The 19,521-nt window shown below is 45.2% G+C and overlaps 1 protein-coding gene across 8 annotated transcripts in view; it reads left to right on the forward strand.

Annotated features, from left to right (window-relative positions):
* The window catches only part of FRMD4A (FERM domain containing 4A), a 346,975-nt gene that overhangs the window by 321,866 nt on the left and 5,588 nt on the right, over positions 1–19,521 (forward strand). For 6 of the 8 annotated variants that reach the window (XM_087933907.1, XM_087933909.1, XM_087933906.1 and 3 more), the window contains exons 16-22: positions 724–846; positions 3,833–4,061; positions 5,904–5,960; positions 7,506–7,743; positions 8,909–9,070; positions 10,659–11,524; positions 16,582–16,681. In XM_087933907.1, the coding sequence (XP_087790033.1) occupies positions 724–846; positions 3,833–4,061; positions 5,904–5,960; positions 7,506–7,743; positions 8,909–9,070; positions 10,659–11,524; positions 16,582–16,681 (1,775 nt within the window). Of the gene's footprint in view, positions 1–723; positions 847–3,832; positions 4,062–5,903; positions 5,961–7,505; positions 7,744–8,908; positions 9,071–10,658; positions 11,525–16,581; positions 16,682–18,848; positions 18,924–19,521 lie in introns of all 8 variants that reach the window. The other 2 variants (XM_087933905.1, XM_087933908.1) reach the window with 2 other exon arrangements.

A 19,521-nucleotide genomic window follows, 5' to 3' on the forward strand; every position in this document is an offset into this window, starting at 1 on the left:
AACTGGGTGGGGAGGTTACCACCATATTCTTTGACCTCTTTTGCAAATACATTGGTGGATTCCTGAAAGGTCCCAGCTGTTGTGGTTAGCCGGCCGCAGGTGCGGACGGCTGAAGACAGCGAGGACTCAGATGAGGGGCCAGGACCATTAGGGAGTGGACTGCTGCCTTCAGAGATTGTGGGGGCTAGCAGCAGTGATGAGGAGGTTCTGAAGAGCCTGTGCCAAGCGCACGTGCATGCAGGGCTGTTCACAGGAAAGAGCAGCTGTAGCAGCATGGGTGACTTGGGAGTAAGGCTGCAAGGTAATGGCCCCTCCTTCAAGAAGGTAAAAGCCAGCTATGAAACGAACATACTTTGCAGAAGGCAAAGACGTTTTGAAACTCAGCCTCGTGGACATTACAGTTGGTATTTGAAGACTCTTGTGTTGTAAACTATTTCTTATCTGTTGTTTTTTTGGGGCAGCCTGGCAAAAACTTGGCAAGGCTCTTTCTTGTCAGAGCTAATTAGTTGGAAGTAGCCTTTTATCTGTGAAAGAACAGGGTTCATAAGATGCAACATTAAAAGGTTGTACTGCTGCCTTTGCCTTGTGTTTGCTCTCTTGGAACCAGGTTTGGGTCAGAACACCAGCATGGATTCAATGTTGTTAAGCTTGTTTTACATCCATGTGAGGCAGGGTCTCAAAGATCCCTGCGAATTAACTCCTGGCTTTGCTATGTGCTTTCAGGAACTTACTGGAAAACTGCCAAGGGAGTATCCCCTCAACCCGGGGGAGGAGCCCCCAAGCGTGAGGAGGAGGATTGGTACTTCTTTTAAACTGGATGAACAGAAAATGCTACCCAAGGGAGAGGTAAATGACCCACTGTGCACCACGATGGCCAAATACTTGGTTGCTACAAGGCTCTGGAAAATCCAGTCACCCTGTTTTTCTGTCCTTCTTTCGTCCATCTATTTATTGCCGTGCTATGAGTTCATGTTGGCTGGTGAGGGAGACCAAACTGACATGGATCCCAACCCAAAAAGAGATCCCGTGGATCGATCATTAAACAATACTTGCTCGCCTCCTCCTGCTGTTTGCTGAAGGACCAGCCTCACCATCTACCAGTCCAGCCTTCGAGATGGAAGTTAGGAGGAGATCCTTGAAGCAGATGGATTTAGCAAACCTTCCTCCTCCCTTGACTGTCCCCAAAGTGCTTTTCCAAAAGGAAACTGGACTTCCTTGGGCTATCCTTTTCCTTGAAAGCATTTCGCTTCTCATCCAAGAAGCTTCTGTCAGTTCTTCAGAAGGGTTTTTCAAGAAAAATAAAATAAAATCCAGATTTGCCTTTTGGAAAAACAGCTTTGGGACAATCCTGACCTGGATGACTGAGAACCTGCCGAGATATTTAGCCTTGCTTTTAATTTGAGTCTTTCCGTGCAATCTACTTGGGCTGTTCTTAATAATCCTAACTCTGAAAAACGTAGCAGTTGAGGTAACCGATAGGTGGATTATGGCAGGCTGGTATTTTTAAAGCAAATCTCTTTTTATGACCTTGTAAGTCCCTTAAATTGGAGTAAAGTTGAGGCGACTGGATGGAGCGGGGCATTTACCAGCCAGTTGCCCTTCCCAACCCCTACGCAGAGCACACAGCAGATCTTTTGTTTTTTTTAACGCCCTAGGAGACATGCTTGTGTTAAAAGAATTGCACCTCAAGAGCTGTGTCTCTGACAATCACACCTTCTATTGTGAGTGTGTGCTGGATTTTCAGTCTGCTGGAGAAGTCCTTTTGAAGGTGTCTCTATCTGCATTAAGGATGTTGGAGCTTGTTCTCCTGGACACACACATCAATTAAATAAAGATTTGAAAGAAGTTGATGCTTATATTGTAGACCTGCCTTTTAAAGATTTCAGATATTCAGTTCTGTGTGTGTGTGTGTGTGTGTGTGTGTGTTTTAATTAATTCTGATAAACCACACACATGCCCGGGCAATAAAATATTGCCTTGTTATACATGAAGGAGTGTGAGATGGATGTCTTCAGCCTGCAATGAGCCTTACAAACGTCATCTTTTTTTAGCTGCGCCTCAAACTGGAATTGTAAGTAGGATGCTAACAAACTCGTATCCCTTCTTGCAGAATCTCATAAGGCTGATGGTTTTATTTTTTAACATTTTCTTTGCTTGGAACGTGCAACGGTTGTAAAGCTTTTTAAAGCCCTTTTCAGAAGTTTCAGACTCTTAGAGCTGGGGTGTGAACTTCATCCACAGTTCAAAGATCAAATGCACTTTTTTTAAAAAAAATAAATAAATCTTGAGCGGTGCTTTTAATGCATCGGTGCTTTTAAATCCTTCGCTTTCTGTGGATGTGGGAGAGTTTTTTGGAGGATGGAGGAAAGCCGAGGTGTCGGAGTGGATGGGAGGGAGAAAACAGGCCGTAGCATTTATGTCTTGTGTGAAATGCATTTTTAATCAGCTCGCTGTTGACAGAGATTATAAAATCTTCAAAGGGAAACTTTTAAGCGCCCACGAATAATAGCTGTTTGGCCAAACGCAACAAGGGAAGAGCTGTAGTTACGGACTTAAAACAGTGCTGAGTCATCCTAAACATCAAAAGAGCTTTTTGAGAGGAGCCAAGGACAGCCATATTACCTTGATGAAGGATGAAGTCAAACCAGGCCCTTCTGTTCAGATGCAGGCGGGTACGTTGAAATAGGACATATCCCTTTGATGTGCAAAAGTTAGCGTCACGGCTTCCAAAACCCACAGCGGGATTAGGGGAGGGGATCATTCCCAATCAAAGAGAGAAGCTCCAATCACTCATCTCTGATCAAGGAGAGGAGAAACCTTAGAACTAAGGAGAGACTTCCTTCCAGTGAGAACAAGTCAACCGGTGAGACGGCTTCTCTCCAGAAGTTGTGTATTGTTCCATCACTGGAAGTCTGGAATAAAATGGGGTCTTCCTCTCAAAGGTGCTTTTTTTTTTCAGGAGGCCACTGGACTTCCTTGTTTTTTTTTCTTTTGAAGACATTTCGCTTCTCATCCAAGAAGCTTCTTCCGCTCTGACAGGATGGTGGGGAAGCTAGAAAAAAAAAATCGAGGTTGTAATGTTATCTTGTACTGTACTAAAATCAAGTCGACGCCTTTTTCTTTCTTCCCCTGTACCTCATATATTTTTTTCCCCTTTCTTTTTTCTTCCCTTCATTTTCGATTTTTATTTGTATTTCATCCATTGGGAAAAGGAATAGAATATAGAATAAATAGAATAGAATAACAGAGTTGGAAGGGACCTTGGAGGACTTCTAGTCCAACCCCTTACTCAGGGTGGAAATCCCTATACCATTTCAGACAAGTGGTGATCCAAACTCTTCTTGAGAACCTCCAGTGATGGAGCAGCCACAACGTCCACTGGTTAATTGTTCAAAACTGTCAGGAAATTCTTCCTTAGTTCTAGGTTGCTTCTCTCCTTGATTAGTTGCTTCTTGTCCTGCCCTCACGTGCTTTGGAGAATACCTTGACTCCCTCTTCTTTGGGGCAATCCTTGAGATAACAGATACTCAGAGTTGGAAGGGACCTTGTAGGACATCTATTCCAACCCCCCTGCCCGAGCGGGAGACCCTAAACCATTTCTGACAAATGGCGGTCCAGGTTCCGTCACTGCTATCATGTCACCCCCAGTCCTTCTTTCCATTAAGCTAGACATAGTTTGTACGATACATGATAGAAGTTTAAAGAAAAGTTCAACTTCCCTTGATAGAGGACAGTCCTATGTTTCTGTTGATCCAATGTCAATCCCGTGAAACGAAGCCAACGGAAGACCTTGAGACACGCTGACCGTTGAAACTTCTTTCCTCTCGGACAGGAAGCTGAGTTGGAACGCTTGGAAAGGGAATTTGCCATCCAGTCCCAGATCACGGAAGCTGCTCGACGCCTGGCCAGCGAGCCCAATGTCAGCAAGAAGCTGAAGAAGCAGAGGAAGACCTCCTATCTGAACGCGCTGAAGAAGCTTCAGGAGATTGAAAATTCCATCAACGAGTACCGCATCCGATCGGGGAAGAAGCCAACCCAAAGAGCTTCACTGATCATAGATGGTAAAGACAGTTGACCTTCCGTGATATCCTGAGACTTTATTTAGATGGGATGGGGTTGAGAGGTTGGTACTCTGTTTCCCCGAAAATACGACCTACCCTGAAAGTAAGCCCTAGCTTGATTTTTACACATGTGCCCAATATAAGCCCTACCCCCCAAAATAAGCCCTAATTAAGATCCTACCCACTTGAGTGCACAGGTAAAAATTAAGCTAGGGTGAGGATGGGAGGGTGGAGCTGTCATAATACTTATCTTTGGACTGTTGTAGCAACCTCGACCCCTGCCTTGCCAGCCCATTTCTTCTGCAGTTAGCAAGGCTTTCCTGAAGGCCTCTGGACCCGATAACAAAGCTCCGGATCGATCTGGAATTATCAGCTGTTATTGCCTTCAGAAAAGCCTTGCCGGCCACAGAAGAAGAAGTCCCTGAAGGCCCCTGACAGCGAAAAGGAGGCCGGGGTGACGCACGCAAGTAAGGTTAGTCAGTAGAGGACTTCCCCCGAGAATAAGATCTGGTGCCTTTTTTGGTGGCAAAAAATAAAAATAAAAAAGTAAGACAGGGTCTTAATTTTGGGGAAGCATGGTATTGTAGGGTCTCGTAGGCCGCTTGAAGAAATAATGGAGAAACCCTGTTTGGAGATTCTCAGAGTAGGAATTGTGGAAGTCCACCAGGGGACCATCTCATCTTCATGGCCCAGAACCTCTTCAACCCCTTTGCAACTATTCACCTGAGTATTAAATTCGGGAAGTAACAATAGGAAACAATAGGGGTCAAGTGCAATTACTGATTGCAAGTCTGCATTTTTGTGGGTTTGCAATCTCACATAAGCAGCCCCGAAGAAAAATGGGAATAAGAGAAACAAAGCCATGAATGGGATTTCACTGAGCTTAAACATCCCTCAGTACCGAAAGATGTCTGTGGAAGACCATTTCCGATCAGGTTTGCACCAAGAGTTGTTGTAATTGCGACATGGGCTAAGAGGAGTTGTGATTACAACACCCTCACAAATGCCGATGATAAATAGGTACTTAGTTGTGGACTCTTTGAAATTTTGTTTGAAGATGCCCAGTTAAAAGAGCCACTGTTTTACACAGCTGTTAAGAATACGTTGACTTACAACCACAATTGGAACTTCCCTTGCCAAGTGATGTGGCCGTTAAATGATCGTGCCTGATTCTAAGACCTCTTTTGCCACGGTTTTTTACGTGAATCACCACGGGCTTTAAGTGAACCACATGGTTATTAAACAAATCCAGGTTCCTCCATGGACTTTGCTTGTCAGAGGTTCCTCCGGAAAGGTTGTAAAGGATGATCCCATGTCATGTGGCAACCATCATGGTTGCTAAGCATCCAAATTCTGATTATCTGATAGCAGCATCCCTGCAATGGTCATAAGAGCGAGAACTAGTCATAAGTAAACCATTTTCAGTGCCTCATAAGTTCGAACAGTCACTAAACGAATGGTCTTAAGTCAAATTAATGGTAAATCAGTGGCTGTTTATCATCAATGAATTTCATTGTTTAGAGGCAGTAGTCAAATTATCGTCTACATGCATTTGCTGGAAACATTTGTAGAGGAGAAATAGGATGCTGGAGAAACCCTGGAGAAACAGGTGGCCTTCCATCTTTGCTGTCCTACATCCACTAGAGTCCCTGGTCACTGGCAAGACTTGCTAGGGCAGTTGGGACTTATAGTACCGGAACACCTAGAGGTTGCCCATCCTTTGGCTAATGGGATGGGTCTGGAGAAAGATAGCACGTCTTTCGTTATCTGACTGTTGGGGTATCAAGGCCGATTTCACTTCCTCGTTGACTGGATCTCCTCTGTGGTCTCTTGGCTTCCTAGATGGAAACATTGCCAGTGAAGACAGCTCCCTCTCGGACGCTCATGTTCTGGAAGACGGTAGGTAAAAAAAATGTTGGAGATGTATTGTTTTGGCCTGTCAGCTGCCGGCCCCTCCAGTCACCGAATCAGAGGAGGAGGAGGAGGAGGTGGTGAAGGAGTCAGGGTCAGCATCAGAGCAACCTGGGAGCTCTAAGGGGAAAGAGGGAATGGAGATGGCAGAGAGAGAGAGAGAGAGAGAGGCGGAGCCTGGGCTGTCCGTCAGCCCTCCAATGGTGAGTCAACAGACCCCAGGTCTGGAGGGGGCTGATGAGGAAGAGGAGGAACAGCTGGGTCCAGTGCTTGATGCATAGATGCACAGAAGGCAGAGGAGAGGAGAGCCGTGGAAATCTATGGGCCGGTCCTTGGGGTGGAAGAGCCACCACTGCTAGCGAGGCCCCACCCGACCTGTGGGGATAAAAGGCAGGGGGCGGACATGAATAGGTGTCACAAACGAGTATTCATCTCCTTGCTGGATGGAATTGTTAGCCTGCGGTGAGAGAGAAATTTTTTGCCGAAGCTGCTGGCGCTCCTAATAAAGGAATCTTTTGAGTTCAGGTCAGAGGTTTTGTCGTGTTTGGGGAGCTGGGTCAGAACACTTACCATCTTTTGCATTTGGTAAGAATGCTGTCATTGCAAAAACAAAAACCATTTTAAAAGGCAGAAGTACATCAAAAGAATAAAGAGAGAACCTTTATTTCCAACCACCATACATCAGTGCTTGGGCTAAATGATTTTGGTCCAATGATCTACCTGTCGCACCCATTTTGGCGTGATCCGTATCTTGAGTTGGATTATAGGAAGTGAGGCAGGAGCTCATCTGCAGATCTCCTGTCTGGGGGGCGCTTTGTCCCTTGTGGGGGATTAGTAAGGAGCTTGTATTTGTCTTCCTTAGTTTTGGGGATAGCATGAAAATATAGGGAAGAGGCTATGGAGCTGGATTCATTTCAAATATACTCCAACTCCCTGTGTTTCAAGTAATTTTTCGACCTACTTTAATCGGCTGAACTTCTTGCCCATAATGTCATTTTTCAAAAAGATTTTACCCTTTAATTTGGGTGTCACTGGGGTGGGAGTCAAGCTTTTGATCCAAAAGGATGGCTTGCTTGTTTTAGTTCAACCAGAAGATGCTACGTCGGTATTTTATTTATGCGTAGGGGGGTGTCCGTTTCCACAAGCATCAAGACCCACCTAGGAACCTAACTCCATTAAATGTATCTTTTTCACCCAGACTTTGCTCATTCGTGGGATTTATATCCTTAGGCTCCTTGTGACGTTGACATTTGATAAAAAGGTGCCTTAATATTAGGCAGTCAAGTAATTAAACTAAAGAGATGGGATGAACTTCAGGGGGGCTTAAAAAATGTTCTCTCCTTGTAGGAGAACTTGGGGGGGGGGGTGGAGTCAAGAGAGACATCAGCCTAGAATCCTTATGTGGCCAAACAAAGTAAACCCAAATCCCTTTGAGTGCTATTGAGAAGATTTCTGTGTGTAGACTTTCAGCGCTAAATCAGTTTGATGGATCCTGGTCCTTGGTGCCTGACTCTTCTTCTCCTTCCATTCCAGAAGACTGCCCGGCTACCAGCACAATATCCCCTTTGCAGTCACCTCACAAAGGGCTCCCTCCTCGCCCCCCCTTGCACAACAGGCCTCCCCCTCCCCAGTCTCTGGAGGGTCTCCGGCAGATGCACTATCACCGGAACGACTACGACAAATCCCCCATTAAGCCCAAGATGTGGAGCGAGTCTTCCTTGGATGAGCCTTACGAGAAGGTGAAGAAGCGTCCTTCTCACAGCCACTCCAGGTGAGCCCAGGGCTGGAGAGGTGGGCCTTCCGTCCGTCATTGGAGGACTTCAGAGTGCCCTATTGTAGAAGTAAAGCAAAGGGTTGCTAGCACATTCCAGGGTCATGCATTAATGTGCCAATGGACACTCTGTAAAGCTTCTGCATAAATTTCTCAGAATAGCACAGTTGGGAGGGGCCTTGGAGGTCTTCTAGTCCAGCCCCCCACTCAAGCAAGTGATCCTATACCATTTCAGACAGTCTCTTCTTGAAAGCCTCCAGTGAGGGAGCACCCACGATTTCTGAAGGCAAAGCTGTTCCACTGGTTAATTGTCCTCACTGTTAGGAAGTTTCCCCTTCGTTCTAGATTGTTCTTATCCTTGATGAGTTTCCACCTGTTGCATCTTGTCCTTAGGCGCTTTGGAGAATAGCTTGACTCCCTCTTCTTGGGGGCAGCCCCTTAGATATTGGAAGGCTGCTATTATTCATCCATTCTAGTCCTTCTTTTCATTCAACTAGACAAGCCCAATCCCTGCAACCATTCTTCATAACTTGAGTTTTTAACTCTGGAAGAAACAAAGATGGTAACCACTTTCTACAGATCTTGAGTTAACCTGGGTAATTTTATATATAAACATGAAGCAATGGGTGGGAAAAATCATTAAAGAAGAGATCCAGCATAGAAGTAAAAAGGAGTTTCTTAACGGTCAGGATAATTAACCAGTGGAACGGCTTCCCCGCAGAAGTTATGGGTGCTCCTCCGTCACTGGAGGTTTTCAAGAAGAGACCGGACAGCCATCTGTCCAGAATGGATAAAGGTCTCCTTGCTTGAGCAGAGAGGTGGACTAGAAGACTTCCAAAGTCCCTCTCAACCCTGTTTGCTGTATTATTCTAAGGCATGAATGCCCCAATTTGCCTTCCATCCGACTACTTGGCTGGCCTCATTCCTTTCACTGGGCTACCCCAGTCTAGTAACCCTCGGATGATCAGGACATCTGGAGAGAGTTATGGGGGAGAAAACGCTTGTAACGGTGGTTGGGATGATATCTGGAAAACCCAAACTTTGCTGAAGGTCTTCCTGACGGTTGTCCGTGTACGTAAAGGGGAGATGGTGGGCATGTAAAACACGACGTGTGTAAAATAAAAGGACGTCTTTTGAATTCCTCGTTGTCTTTTGTCGGCACCAGTCACAAGCGGTTTCCCAGTACTGGAAGTTGTGTGGAAGGTGGAGGAAGCAACTCCCTCCAGAACAGCCCAGTGAGGAATCTCCCCCATTGGGACACCCAATCCAGCATGCCATCAACACCAGATCTACGCGTACGAAGCCCACATTATGTCCATTCCACCCGGTGAGTCCTTTCCGCTCTTTCCCTTCCTCTCTTGGTCTCCTGGCATAAAACTCTTTTAATTCAGATAACTTAATAGAAACGGAGGTAGAGAAATTGTACTGGAAATGTTTTGAGATCAACGTGGGCTGCTTCCATCCAGAGCCGTGGTGGCGCAGTGGTTAGGATGCAGTATTGCGGGCTAATTTTGCTGATTGCTAGGAGTTCGATCCTGACCGGCTCAAGATGGACTCAGATTTCCATCCTTCCAAGGTCCATAAAATGAGGATTGTTGAGGGCAATATTCTGACTTTGTAAACCGCTTAGAGTGGGCTGTGAAGTGGTGTATAAGTCTAAGCGCTATTGCTAAGTTCTAAGGAAGTAGTGGTTACACAGTGGTTAGATTGCAGTATTGCAAGCTAACTCTTCCCACTGCCAGGAGTTCGATCCTGACCAGCTCAAGATGGACTCAGCCTTCCATCCTTCCAAGGTCTATAAAATGAGGACCCAGATTGTTGGGGGCAACAGGCTGACTCTGTAAATCACGTGGAGAGGGGTGTAAATAGTCTTACTGTGATTGCTATCTCACCAGAAGTGTTCTCAGCCTGGAATGCTTCCAGTGAGGCCAGATCAACCTCAAAATACTTTAGCCAAAATTGAAAGAAATGGGTTCCACCTTCACGAATGATGTCTCAGCGTTGATATTTCGAGATGGACACTCTTTCCCACTTGAACAGGAAGCAATCAAAACTGTAAAAACTGCACCATTAAAAACAGGCCAAAATAATTTGCCCTTTCTGAACGTGTCTCCAAATCATGAACATTGTGTTTGGTTTGTTAGAGTGATGAGTGATGATTCAAACAGAATTGCATTTGAAGTTCTGAAGTAAAGGTTTAGCTGAGGGAAGGAGAAAGAAAAGGGCGTGTTGGTCATAGAATCAGCCACGCTTGGTCAATGGGATCGACCATGGTCCATGCTGGCTGGAGAACTCTGGGAGTTGAAGTCCATAAGTCTTAAAAGTGGCCAAGACTGAACACCCTGGATTAAAGCTTTTCTGAAAGGTTTCCACATATCTGACTTTCACTGTGTGCTACGTGTCAACTAAAAAATACTTCTTTAGTTGCCAGCAGAAAGGGAGTGGGGAAAGCAGTGCATTCCTTAGATGTTTCCGATAATTGCTAGGCAGCCGAAGGTCTTGGCACGCAAGATTATTACTGGAGAGCATGATTGAGGACTCTTGGCTACGAATGTGTCCCATTGGAGAATATACATCCAGGGAGTGGGCGGAAGACCAGGGTCAAGGGGGAAATGAATGATGGGTCTTAGAGTCCGCTGAACCCAGGTAACACCAACATGGTCACTGCTAATAAATCATTTTTTTTTTACTCTGGAAGATGCAGCTAGAGACATACGATTTGAATGGGGGTGGTTTGTTGGAGCCTTGACACTATGCAGGTATTAGGTGCCGGTTTGGGTTGAAGGGATTTAAGGCATGCTGGAATTATATGCTGGAATTATCCCAAGGGCCAGTTTCCAACAAGAGATTTCCCCCTGTAGCGATGTTTAAAGTCTTAATTCGTTTTCCTCCTCTCTGTTTCTCTGGCCTTACAGATCGGTGGACATCAGTCCTACCAGGCTGCATTGTTTAGTTCAGCACTTTAGACACCGGAGTTCTAGTTTAGAGTCACAAGGAAAGCTTCTCGGCTCGGAAAACGAGACGGGGAGCCCTGACTTCTACACGCCAAGGACTCGTAGCAGTAATGGGTCAGACCCCATGGATGACTGTTCCTCCTGTACGAGCCACTCCAGCTCCGAGCATTACTACCCGGCTCAGATGAATGCAAATTACTCCACCCTGGCTGAGGACTCACCCTCCAAAGCTCGCGAGCGCCAGAGACAGCGGCACAAGTCAGCCGGAAACCTCGTCTGCTCCAATTCAGGAAGCATGCCCAACCTGGCTGCCGGGAACGGGAATGGGAACGGCCATCACGGTGTCTACCTGCACAGCCAAAGCCAGCCTTCCTCCCAGTACAGGATCAAAGAGTATCCGCTGTACATCGAAGGGAGCTCGACACCGGTGGTGGTGCGTAGCCTCGAAAATGACCAGGAGGGACACTACAGCGTGAAAGCACAGTTTAAAACGTCCAATTCGTACACGGCAGGGGGCATGTTTAAGGAAAACTGGCACGGAGATGAAGTGGACTCCATCCGGTTGACTCCTTCCCGGTCTCAGATCATAAGGACTCCTTCACTGGGGAGAGACGGCCACGAAAAGGGATCGGGGAGGACTGTGGTCTCGGATGAACTCAGACTATGGTACCAGCGGTCCACGGCCACCCACAAAGACCACAGCCGGTTGTCGCACACAAGCTCCACTTCATCGGATAGCAGCTCCCAGTACAGTAGCTCCTCTCAAAGCACCTTCGTTGCGCACAGTAAGGTAACCAGGATGCCTCCCATGTGCAAAGCAACGTCAGGTAAGTGGGAGAAATTCTGGTGGCGTTTAAACCAGGTTGAATGAATAAATCCCAGGTCTCTCTGACAGGGCAAGGAGACATAATGTCAGGGAATTGTGCAGCAGGTGTCCAAATGGAGTTAGAGACGCTGACATGAACCAGTAGTCTATATAAATAAATATATTTAGCGTCCATATTAACAGCAGACAAGATAAGTCAGGCACGTCACTCCATCATGAGGTAAATCACAGAACAGCATACAGGGCACACACAGAAGGCGGGAAAAAAGGGAAACTCCCCCTTTTTTCCCGCCTTTTTTCTTCTGTGTGCTCTGTATGCTGTTCTGTGATTTACCTCACAATTTACCTCATGACAGAGTGATGGGTCACCCTGCAACCAATCATAACATAGATTGCCTCAGGTGGGAGCCCCACATTCTCCAACCGATCAATTATGACAGTGTGTTCAGGCCCATTGTACACTTTACTGTTCCAGCTATTAAATTAAATATCTTAACATATAAAGAGTTTCTCAAGCTAATAGGATGATGATGATGATGATGATGATGATGATGATGATGATGATTTTTAAACTGGTTCACCACCCAAACTCTCAATGACTCTGGGCGTCTCACAGTTTCAATAAAATCAAATATATCAGGCACAGGGAACCAGAACAACTCCGTGAACAGGCCAAAGTAATGTCTTTATTGTCGATCACTTCTTTTATAAGAATCTTGCCATTCTCTGCGTTCTCTTGGGAACAGGCAGATCAGGGCTTCCCTAGTCTGGCTTATTCTCCCACAGAGCAACTCCATATTGGCACTTTTCTTTATTCCCTTATCTCCTTCAGCCAGCGATTCCGCCACACAATATGACATAAAAAGTAAAGTTTGCAGAGATTTCCGATCAACCAAATTGTGGTTCTCCCAAAGGTGCTTTTCCAACTGGAGTGTCTTGTTTTTTTCCTTTGAAAATGTTTTGCTTCTCATCCAAGAAGCTTCTTCAGTTCTGACTGAATGGTGGAGAATGGAAGGTTTTAGTTAGTATGTTCCTCAAGATCCTCTTGGTCCACGGAGTGCCAATAACCAGATGAATATACTAAATCCTTCCGTTCTCCACCATTCAGTCAGAAACTGAAGAAGCTTCTTGGAGGAGAAGTGAAACCTCTTTGAGCAAAAACAAGGAAGTCCGGTTGCGCCTGGAAAAAAAGCACCTTTGAGACAGCCATGGCATTGCTTAATCCAAGGAACTCTGCGGGATCAAATTGGATGTTATGGGGACAGGCAGCCCCTCAATAAGCAGGCCTATGCCATGTTAGGCTTTCTGGGTGACAACCAACACCTAGAAACAAAGCAATGAACAGCACAACAATCTTACAAAGTCCTTTTGAAGCTCACCCATTGTTGCTTGTGCCACCGTACGCTGGACCAGTTGAAGCTTCTGGGTGGTCTTTTACGGGCCGCCCCTTGATAACAATGAATTACCTGTCTGCCTTTGGGATAAAGCAGAATGAGTCAGCGTGAAGCAAGCAGTGAGTGCCTACAAAGAGGTTACTCCTTGGATCAAACGTCAGGGCGTTGCAGAGACCAGGCGACTTTGAATTCTGGTTTTAATCCTGATCTCAAATAAACGATTCTCTCTCCGCTTCGGCTCCTGCACAAAACATCATCTATTGCCTAGATGATATTTGCCTACTCAGAGCGTTCTTTTGATAAGAAACTAAATGCTCCAAGAGCGGTGATTTAAAGCTAGAAGTAGATTAAAGATTGGTGCCACCGCTGTAATTAAGACTTTCTCAAAAGTGTAAGAACTTGAAGGTGTTTCGAAAGTCACCCACCAAGAGCGATCGCCAAACATAAGCAGCATCTTAGCTAATAATCACATTCAGTTAATACTTATATATCCAGTCTTTTATTTACACAGCCAATTAGGGGCTGAGCATTCCAACTGGGGCGGAAGGAATGAGGAGGAAGTCAAGCCAAGAACAAAAACCTAAAATGGCCACATTAAATGTGGGAATTAGCCCACAAGCATGTCGTATGTCTGGAGTTCCAGGCTGTGTTAACGGAGGGATAGAATCAAGATCATGTGAAGGGTTAGTACCAATTTGCAAAGCTTTAGTAAGACCACACTTGGGAGTACAGGCAGTCCTCGACTTACAACTGGAGAGCCCAAAATTGCTGCTGCTAAATGAGATGGTGGCTAAGTGAATTTTACCCCATATTATATGACCTTTCTGGCCACAGTTGTTAAGGGAATTATTGCTGTAGTAACACCGTTGGATGAATGATTCCAGCTTCCCCATTTGACTTCACTTGTCAGAACGTTGCAAAAAGGGATTGCGTGACACACACACCCCCTTGGGACACTGCAACCGTCATCAGTACATGCCAGTTGCCAAGCCTTCAAATTTTGATCCCATGACTTATGGGGATGGTGTAACCGTTGCGTGAAAAACAGTCATAAGTCGCTTTTTCAGCATCGTAATTTCAAACGGTCACTAAACAAACTGTTGTAACTCAAGGACTACCTGTATTGCATCCCTTTTTGGTTGCCACGGCGTAAAAACAATGTTGAGACTCTAGAAAGAGGGCAGAGAAGAGCAACAAAGATTCATTGGGGGACTGGAGGCTAAAACCTACGAAGAACGGTTGCAGGAACTGGGTAGGTCTAGTCTAACGAAAAGAAGGATATGGGCGGACATGATAGCACTGTTGCAATATTTTAGGGGATGCCACAAAGAATGGGAGGGGGTCCCCCTATTCTCCAAAGCACAAAGCCCCTGTGTTAAACCTCCACTGACGGGATCTTCCTCTTCTCTATTTGGTGCACGCAAAGCGTCTAAAACCACAACCACAACTGCCCAACCATCAACTTCAATGTCACACATACCAGGCTCACTTGAACTGAATTTTGGCTTGCATTAACTACGACCCGATATCGATTTAACATCATCATCTTCATTTAACAACTCCATAATCCCTTGCGGGGTGGAATCCGGGCGCCTGAATGGAGCTAGCATTCCTGGCCGGATGCCCTTCCTGTTGCCAACGCAGAGTTTTGTTCAGCAGATACATTCTCACTGTGCCCAGAGAAAGAGAGAAATATCTGCCTCGCCCTGGGATCCAACTCACAGCCTCCTGATTGTGAGGCAAGAGCTTCCATCTCTACACCACCGCACCACTCGGTATCAGTTTAACAATTTGCACAAATTCAAATCTTGCATTAATCGAACAGCCACTTGGCGCAACCCACCCGAGTTCAAACATGTAGGACAATTAACTGTGACAACGTTAAATCTGAAGCTCTGCCTCAAATTTCAGAAATAAAATGTGAACTAACTTTTGTTTTAGCTTTAGAGACCTTCAACCAAATTTGTGCGATTGATCGATCCGGAGAATCTCTAGGTGCTTTACGTAAGAGTTTTGTGTTTTTGTTTGCCCGGAAGGCAAACAAAGCTTTTTGCTTGTCGGAAGCCTCTAAAAATCCATTCTTCGCTGATTAAGACGAAGCTCTACGAATTCCAGAATGCAAAGCATGCCTGGTGCCTCTTGGCGTTCGTTAAAACATTTTAGTTATACCCGTTTTGAAGCCACCGGATTCCAACAGCAGACAGGGTGGCTCTGCTGAAGAATTTTAATATTATCACAGCTGTCTGAAGTTAAGGCCATGGGAGATACAGTTTCTGCTAAAAATAAGCCACTCCAGTGAAAAATTCGGCCCTTTTATTAAAATCAAGCAGATGCAGAGAGAATTAAAGAGTCGAGAGGCCCGCAGAAATCACACCATCAAAGAAAGCCTTTTGCAAATGCGGCAGGGCTTTAATCGGTGTCATGGCTGCCATTTTGACTTTGAGTGCGTGGACAGGTATCCAGGCAGGGAAATTCCACCTGAGTCCCCCTTGCTCTCTGTTCTCCACCTATCTATCCTTTTGCTTATTTATCACATTGATGGATTTACTATCGCCGTGTTCCTTTGTCCTTGCACACTTCACTGTTCTGTTTTGCTTCTGTTTACCCAATATTTTTTTAAAATATATTTTTATTGTATTTCCATCATTACAGCTCAAATCATCATCATTTCAACAGCATTTTGACATCTAATTAATCTCCTTATCAATAGTTATAGTCTTATATATTTTATATATTTACAGTTCGTTTTCTTAAGGTCTCTTACAGATTAATTAATCTTTACATTTCTTATTTTTATTCGCTATCCATTCGTACCATTTATGCCAAGTTGAAAAATATTCAGAATCCTCTTCCTCTTTCATTTTCAATGTGAGGATATTCATTTCAGTGCTTTCCATTATTTTTTGTTGGACTAGTTCTTCGCTAGGTATATTGGGAGTTTTTCCACATTTGTGCATTTGTTGTTGTTAAACACCTGGAGTTGTCCCATGGGGATACAGGCAGTGAACAAATTTAACAAAGAAATGCATACAGGTAGTCCTAGACTTATGACCACAGTGGAGCCCAACGTTTCTGCTGCTAAGCTAGACGGTTAAGCGAGTTTGACCTCATTTCATGACCTTTGTTGCTACAAGTGTTAAATGGATCTGGCTTCCCCCGTTGACTTTGTCAGAAGGTCGCAAAAGGGGACCACGAGGCACTGTGACAGTCATAAATAGGAGTCGATTGCCCAGTGCCTGGATTTTGACCCTTGTGACCCTGGGGAATGCTGCAAAAGCGTGAAAAATGGTCATAAGTCACTTTTTTTCAGTGCTGTTGTAACTTCAAACGATCAGTACATGAACGGCTGTAAGCCGAGGACTATCTGTAAATAAAGGAGAGAAGTTAGAACTGCATTGGCTGTTATTCAGTCGAAAGAGAGAGAGAGAGAGAAAGAGACAGAGACAGAGACAGAGAAATAGAAAAGGAAGGAAAGGAAAGAAAGAGAAAGAAAAATGAAGGAAGGGGGAGGGAAGAAGGAAGGAAGGAAGGAAGGAAAGGAAAGAAGGAAGGAAGGAAGGAAGGAAGAACTAGCCATAGATCACATCATATTTGGAACCCGCGTCAAGAGATTCAGTTTCACGGGCAGGAGAACCTCAACTTGATGTCTCCGTTGTTTTTCCAGCTGCCTTACCTCACCATCCGAGGACTTCAACCACCACACCTAGTGATTGTGGGTCTTTGACCCCCAGCTGCCCACACCACATCTTAGCTTGGCAAACTGGGTGAGTTTGGGGTCCCTGGGAGGGTCCCTGGGGGGGAGGAAGAGAGGCCCAAGGGCTCATCACGGATTCCCATTGTAAACCCACCTGTTGGATCTCAACCTTTTCCTCACCACGACCCCCCCCCCTAAATACCTTTGGTGGCCATGGGCCACGGACCCCCAAGACTTAAGATTTTAAATCACAACATTTGTTCCAACCCCTGTGACAAAATTGCACCACCACACACCCCGCGGGGGTCCACGGACCACTGGTTGAGAACGCCTGGTGTAAAAACTTCTCAGACCTTTGCAATCATTTTTGTTCTATACTTAACACGCTGCACTCTCTGAATTAATAGCTGGCGTCTCCGAATGATTGTAAAGAAGGGGAAAGAAACCCACCCGAATAAAGTTGCAATTCACACTTCACTGATTTCCCACAATGGTCACCCTGTGAAAAGCCACGCGTGGTTGCGTCAGGTGTGGCCTTAGATCGGTGGTGGGTTTCCGCCCCCAAAAATTTTTTCCTACGGGTTCAGTGGAAGCGCATGCTTTGCGTGCGCGCACAATGTTTGCAACTCACCTGCTGTGTGTAAAACAGCTGACCCACAGCAATCCGCTGTGCTCTGCAGTGCAGCTGAGGTTGAAAAACAGCAAATAAAGGTCAGAATAGAACCAGGGCCGGTGGGAGGGCCCAGCTTTCAGGGCTGTCAGGGCTCCAATCAATCCACCCCCCTTCAAATCCTATGTCTCTAGCCGCATCTCTCAGACTAAAACAAAATGTTTTAATAGGAACGGCCATGTTGGGGTTAGCTGGGGGCAGCCGACACTAAAATACCTCCTTCATTTCTCTCTTGACCCTGGTCTTCCCCCCACCCCCTGGATGTATATCCTCCAATGGGACACATCCATAGCCAAGAGTCATCAGTGATGCTCTCTAGTAATAATCTTGTGCGCCGACAGCTTTGGGCTGCTAAGGCAATTATCTGCGACATTTAAGGAATGCACTGCTTTCCCCCTTTCTGCTGGCAACTAAAAAGACCAAAGAAGTATATTTTTATATATTTATATTTATATTTTTATATATATATATATATATATATATATATATATATATATATATATATATATATATATATATATATATATAATAGAATAGAATAGAATAGAATAGAATATAGAATATACACCAGCAGCTGATTATTGAAGCGAACTAGTTTGCTCATAGATGACCCTCGGAGCTACTGCTTCGGTTGAACCGTGACGAACCAGTAAAATACCACCCCTGGCTTAGATCAGGGGTGGGATGCTACCGGTTCAGACCATTTTGAGCGTACCGGTAGCTCCGGTGGCTTAGGTCCACGGTGATGTTTTGAAGCACCTGGGAATATTTTGCCCAGGGGCTGCTTGGGCCATGAATCTCACGCTGTCCCCGAAGGTGCCGGGCGATCCCTCCCAAGTTTTTAAATCTATTTGAACATTTTAGTGGAGTTTTCCGAGGTGCGATCCAGTTTTCTGAATCCTTCGATCCAGCTCACACACAAAGTTTCAGGAGAAGGGATTCTGCGCGGGAACTTTTCCAAGAGTTGATCTAGGTTATAGGTACAGCTGGTTGCTTAACAAAAATAAATCGATCAAATAATAATATGTGATTTTGCACCCTTGGGAGGGAAAAAAAACAACAACAACCTCGGGAATATCTGATCTTTTATAGAGGGGAGGGTTTTTTAATTAGTCTAGGTGTTTTGCAACCTGGGTCACTTTAAGAAGCGTGGACTTCAACTCCCAGGGGAATTCTGGGAATTGAAGTCCATACTTCTTAAGATGATCCAGATCGAGAAACACTGTTCGAGGAACTGCATTGTCTCGTCTTGGCAATATATATATATATATATATATATCCCTTTTTTCCACTTCTTCCACCCTTCCCCAATTCTTCCCGTGCAACTCCCAGTGCCCCAAACTGACTTTTAGCACACTTCCCTCCGTCACTAACTCCCTTTTGTCTTTCTGAAATGACTCCCCAAATCATTTCCAGATGGGTGTGAATAAGCTCTTGGCAAAGTTGTGTGTCCCTCCTTTTCTTTTTTAACATGGCTGATCTTCTCCCATTCCTTTCTCTCTTTCTCTCCCTCCCTCTCTCTCTCTCTCTCTCTCTTTCTCTTCTGCTTCGGTTCTGCTTTGCTCAGAGATGCCAGAGGCAGCTCACCCACTATGGATGAGTCTCAATCTCCAACTCAACCGAGTACTGATGATGATTAGAGGTATAGTGAGGGTTTGGGGTTCTTTTTTTCCCCCAACTCTAAACCCAGATTTCATCTCCGCCGTGTTGTGGTGTCCCTTGTGTCTCGGGCTTTGTACAATTTGTCTCTTGGGTGGGTGGGAGAGAACCTCAGAACAATGTAGGGAATTGGATCAAAGCAGAGTTTCTTAACTTTGCCCAGTCGAAGATGGGTAGACTTCAAGTCCCAGAAATCATGGGTGGCTGGAGAATTTTGGGAGTTGAAGTCCATCCATGCTGGCTGGAGAATTATGGAGTTGAAGTCCACTCAAGCTGACTGGAGAATTATGGGAGTTGAAGTCCACTCAAGCTGACTGGAGAATTATGGGAGTTGAAGTCCACTCAAGCTGGCTGAAGAATTATGGGAGTTGAAGTCCATCCACGCTGGCTGGAGAATTATGGGAGTTGAAATTTATCCATGCTGGCTGGAAAATTATGGGAGTTAATGTCTACACCTCTTTAAATATCCAAGTTTGAGAAACACTGGATTAGAGATTGCAAGGCAAGAAAGAAGAAGCTCAAAAAGAAAGGAGTAGAAGTTTGGTCAGCTGTGTAGTCCAGAATATTGAACTGTACTAAGT

This window comes from Pseudonaja textilis, chromosome 5, assembly GCF_049901715.1.
Source record: "Pseudonaja textilis isolate UNSWEBS1 chromosome 5, rPseTex1.2, whole genome shotgun sequence".
Lineage (NCBI taxonomy): Eukaryota > Metazoa > Chordata > Lepidosauria > Squamata > Elapidae > Pseudonaja > Pseudonaja textilis.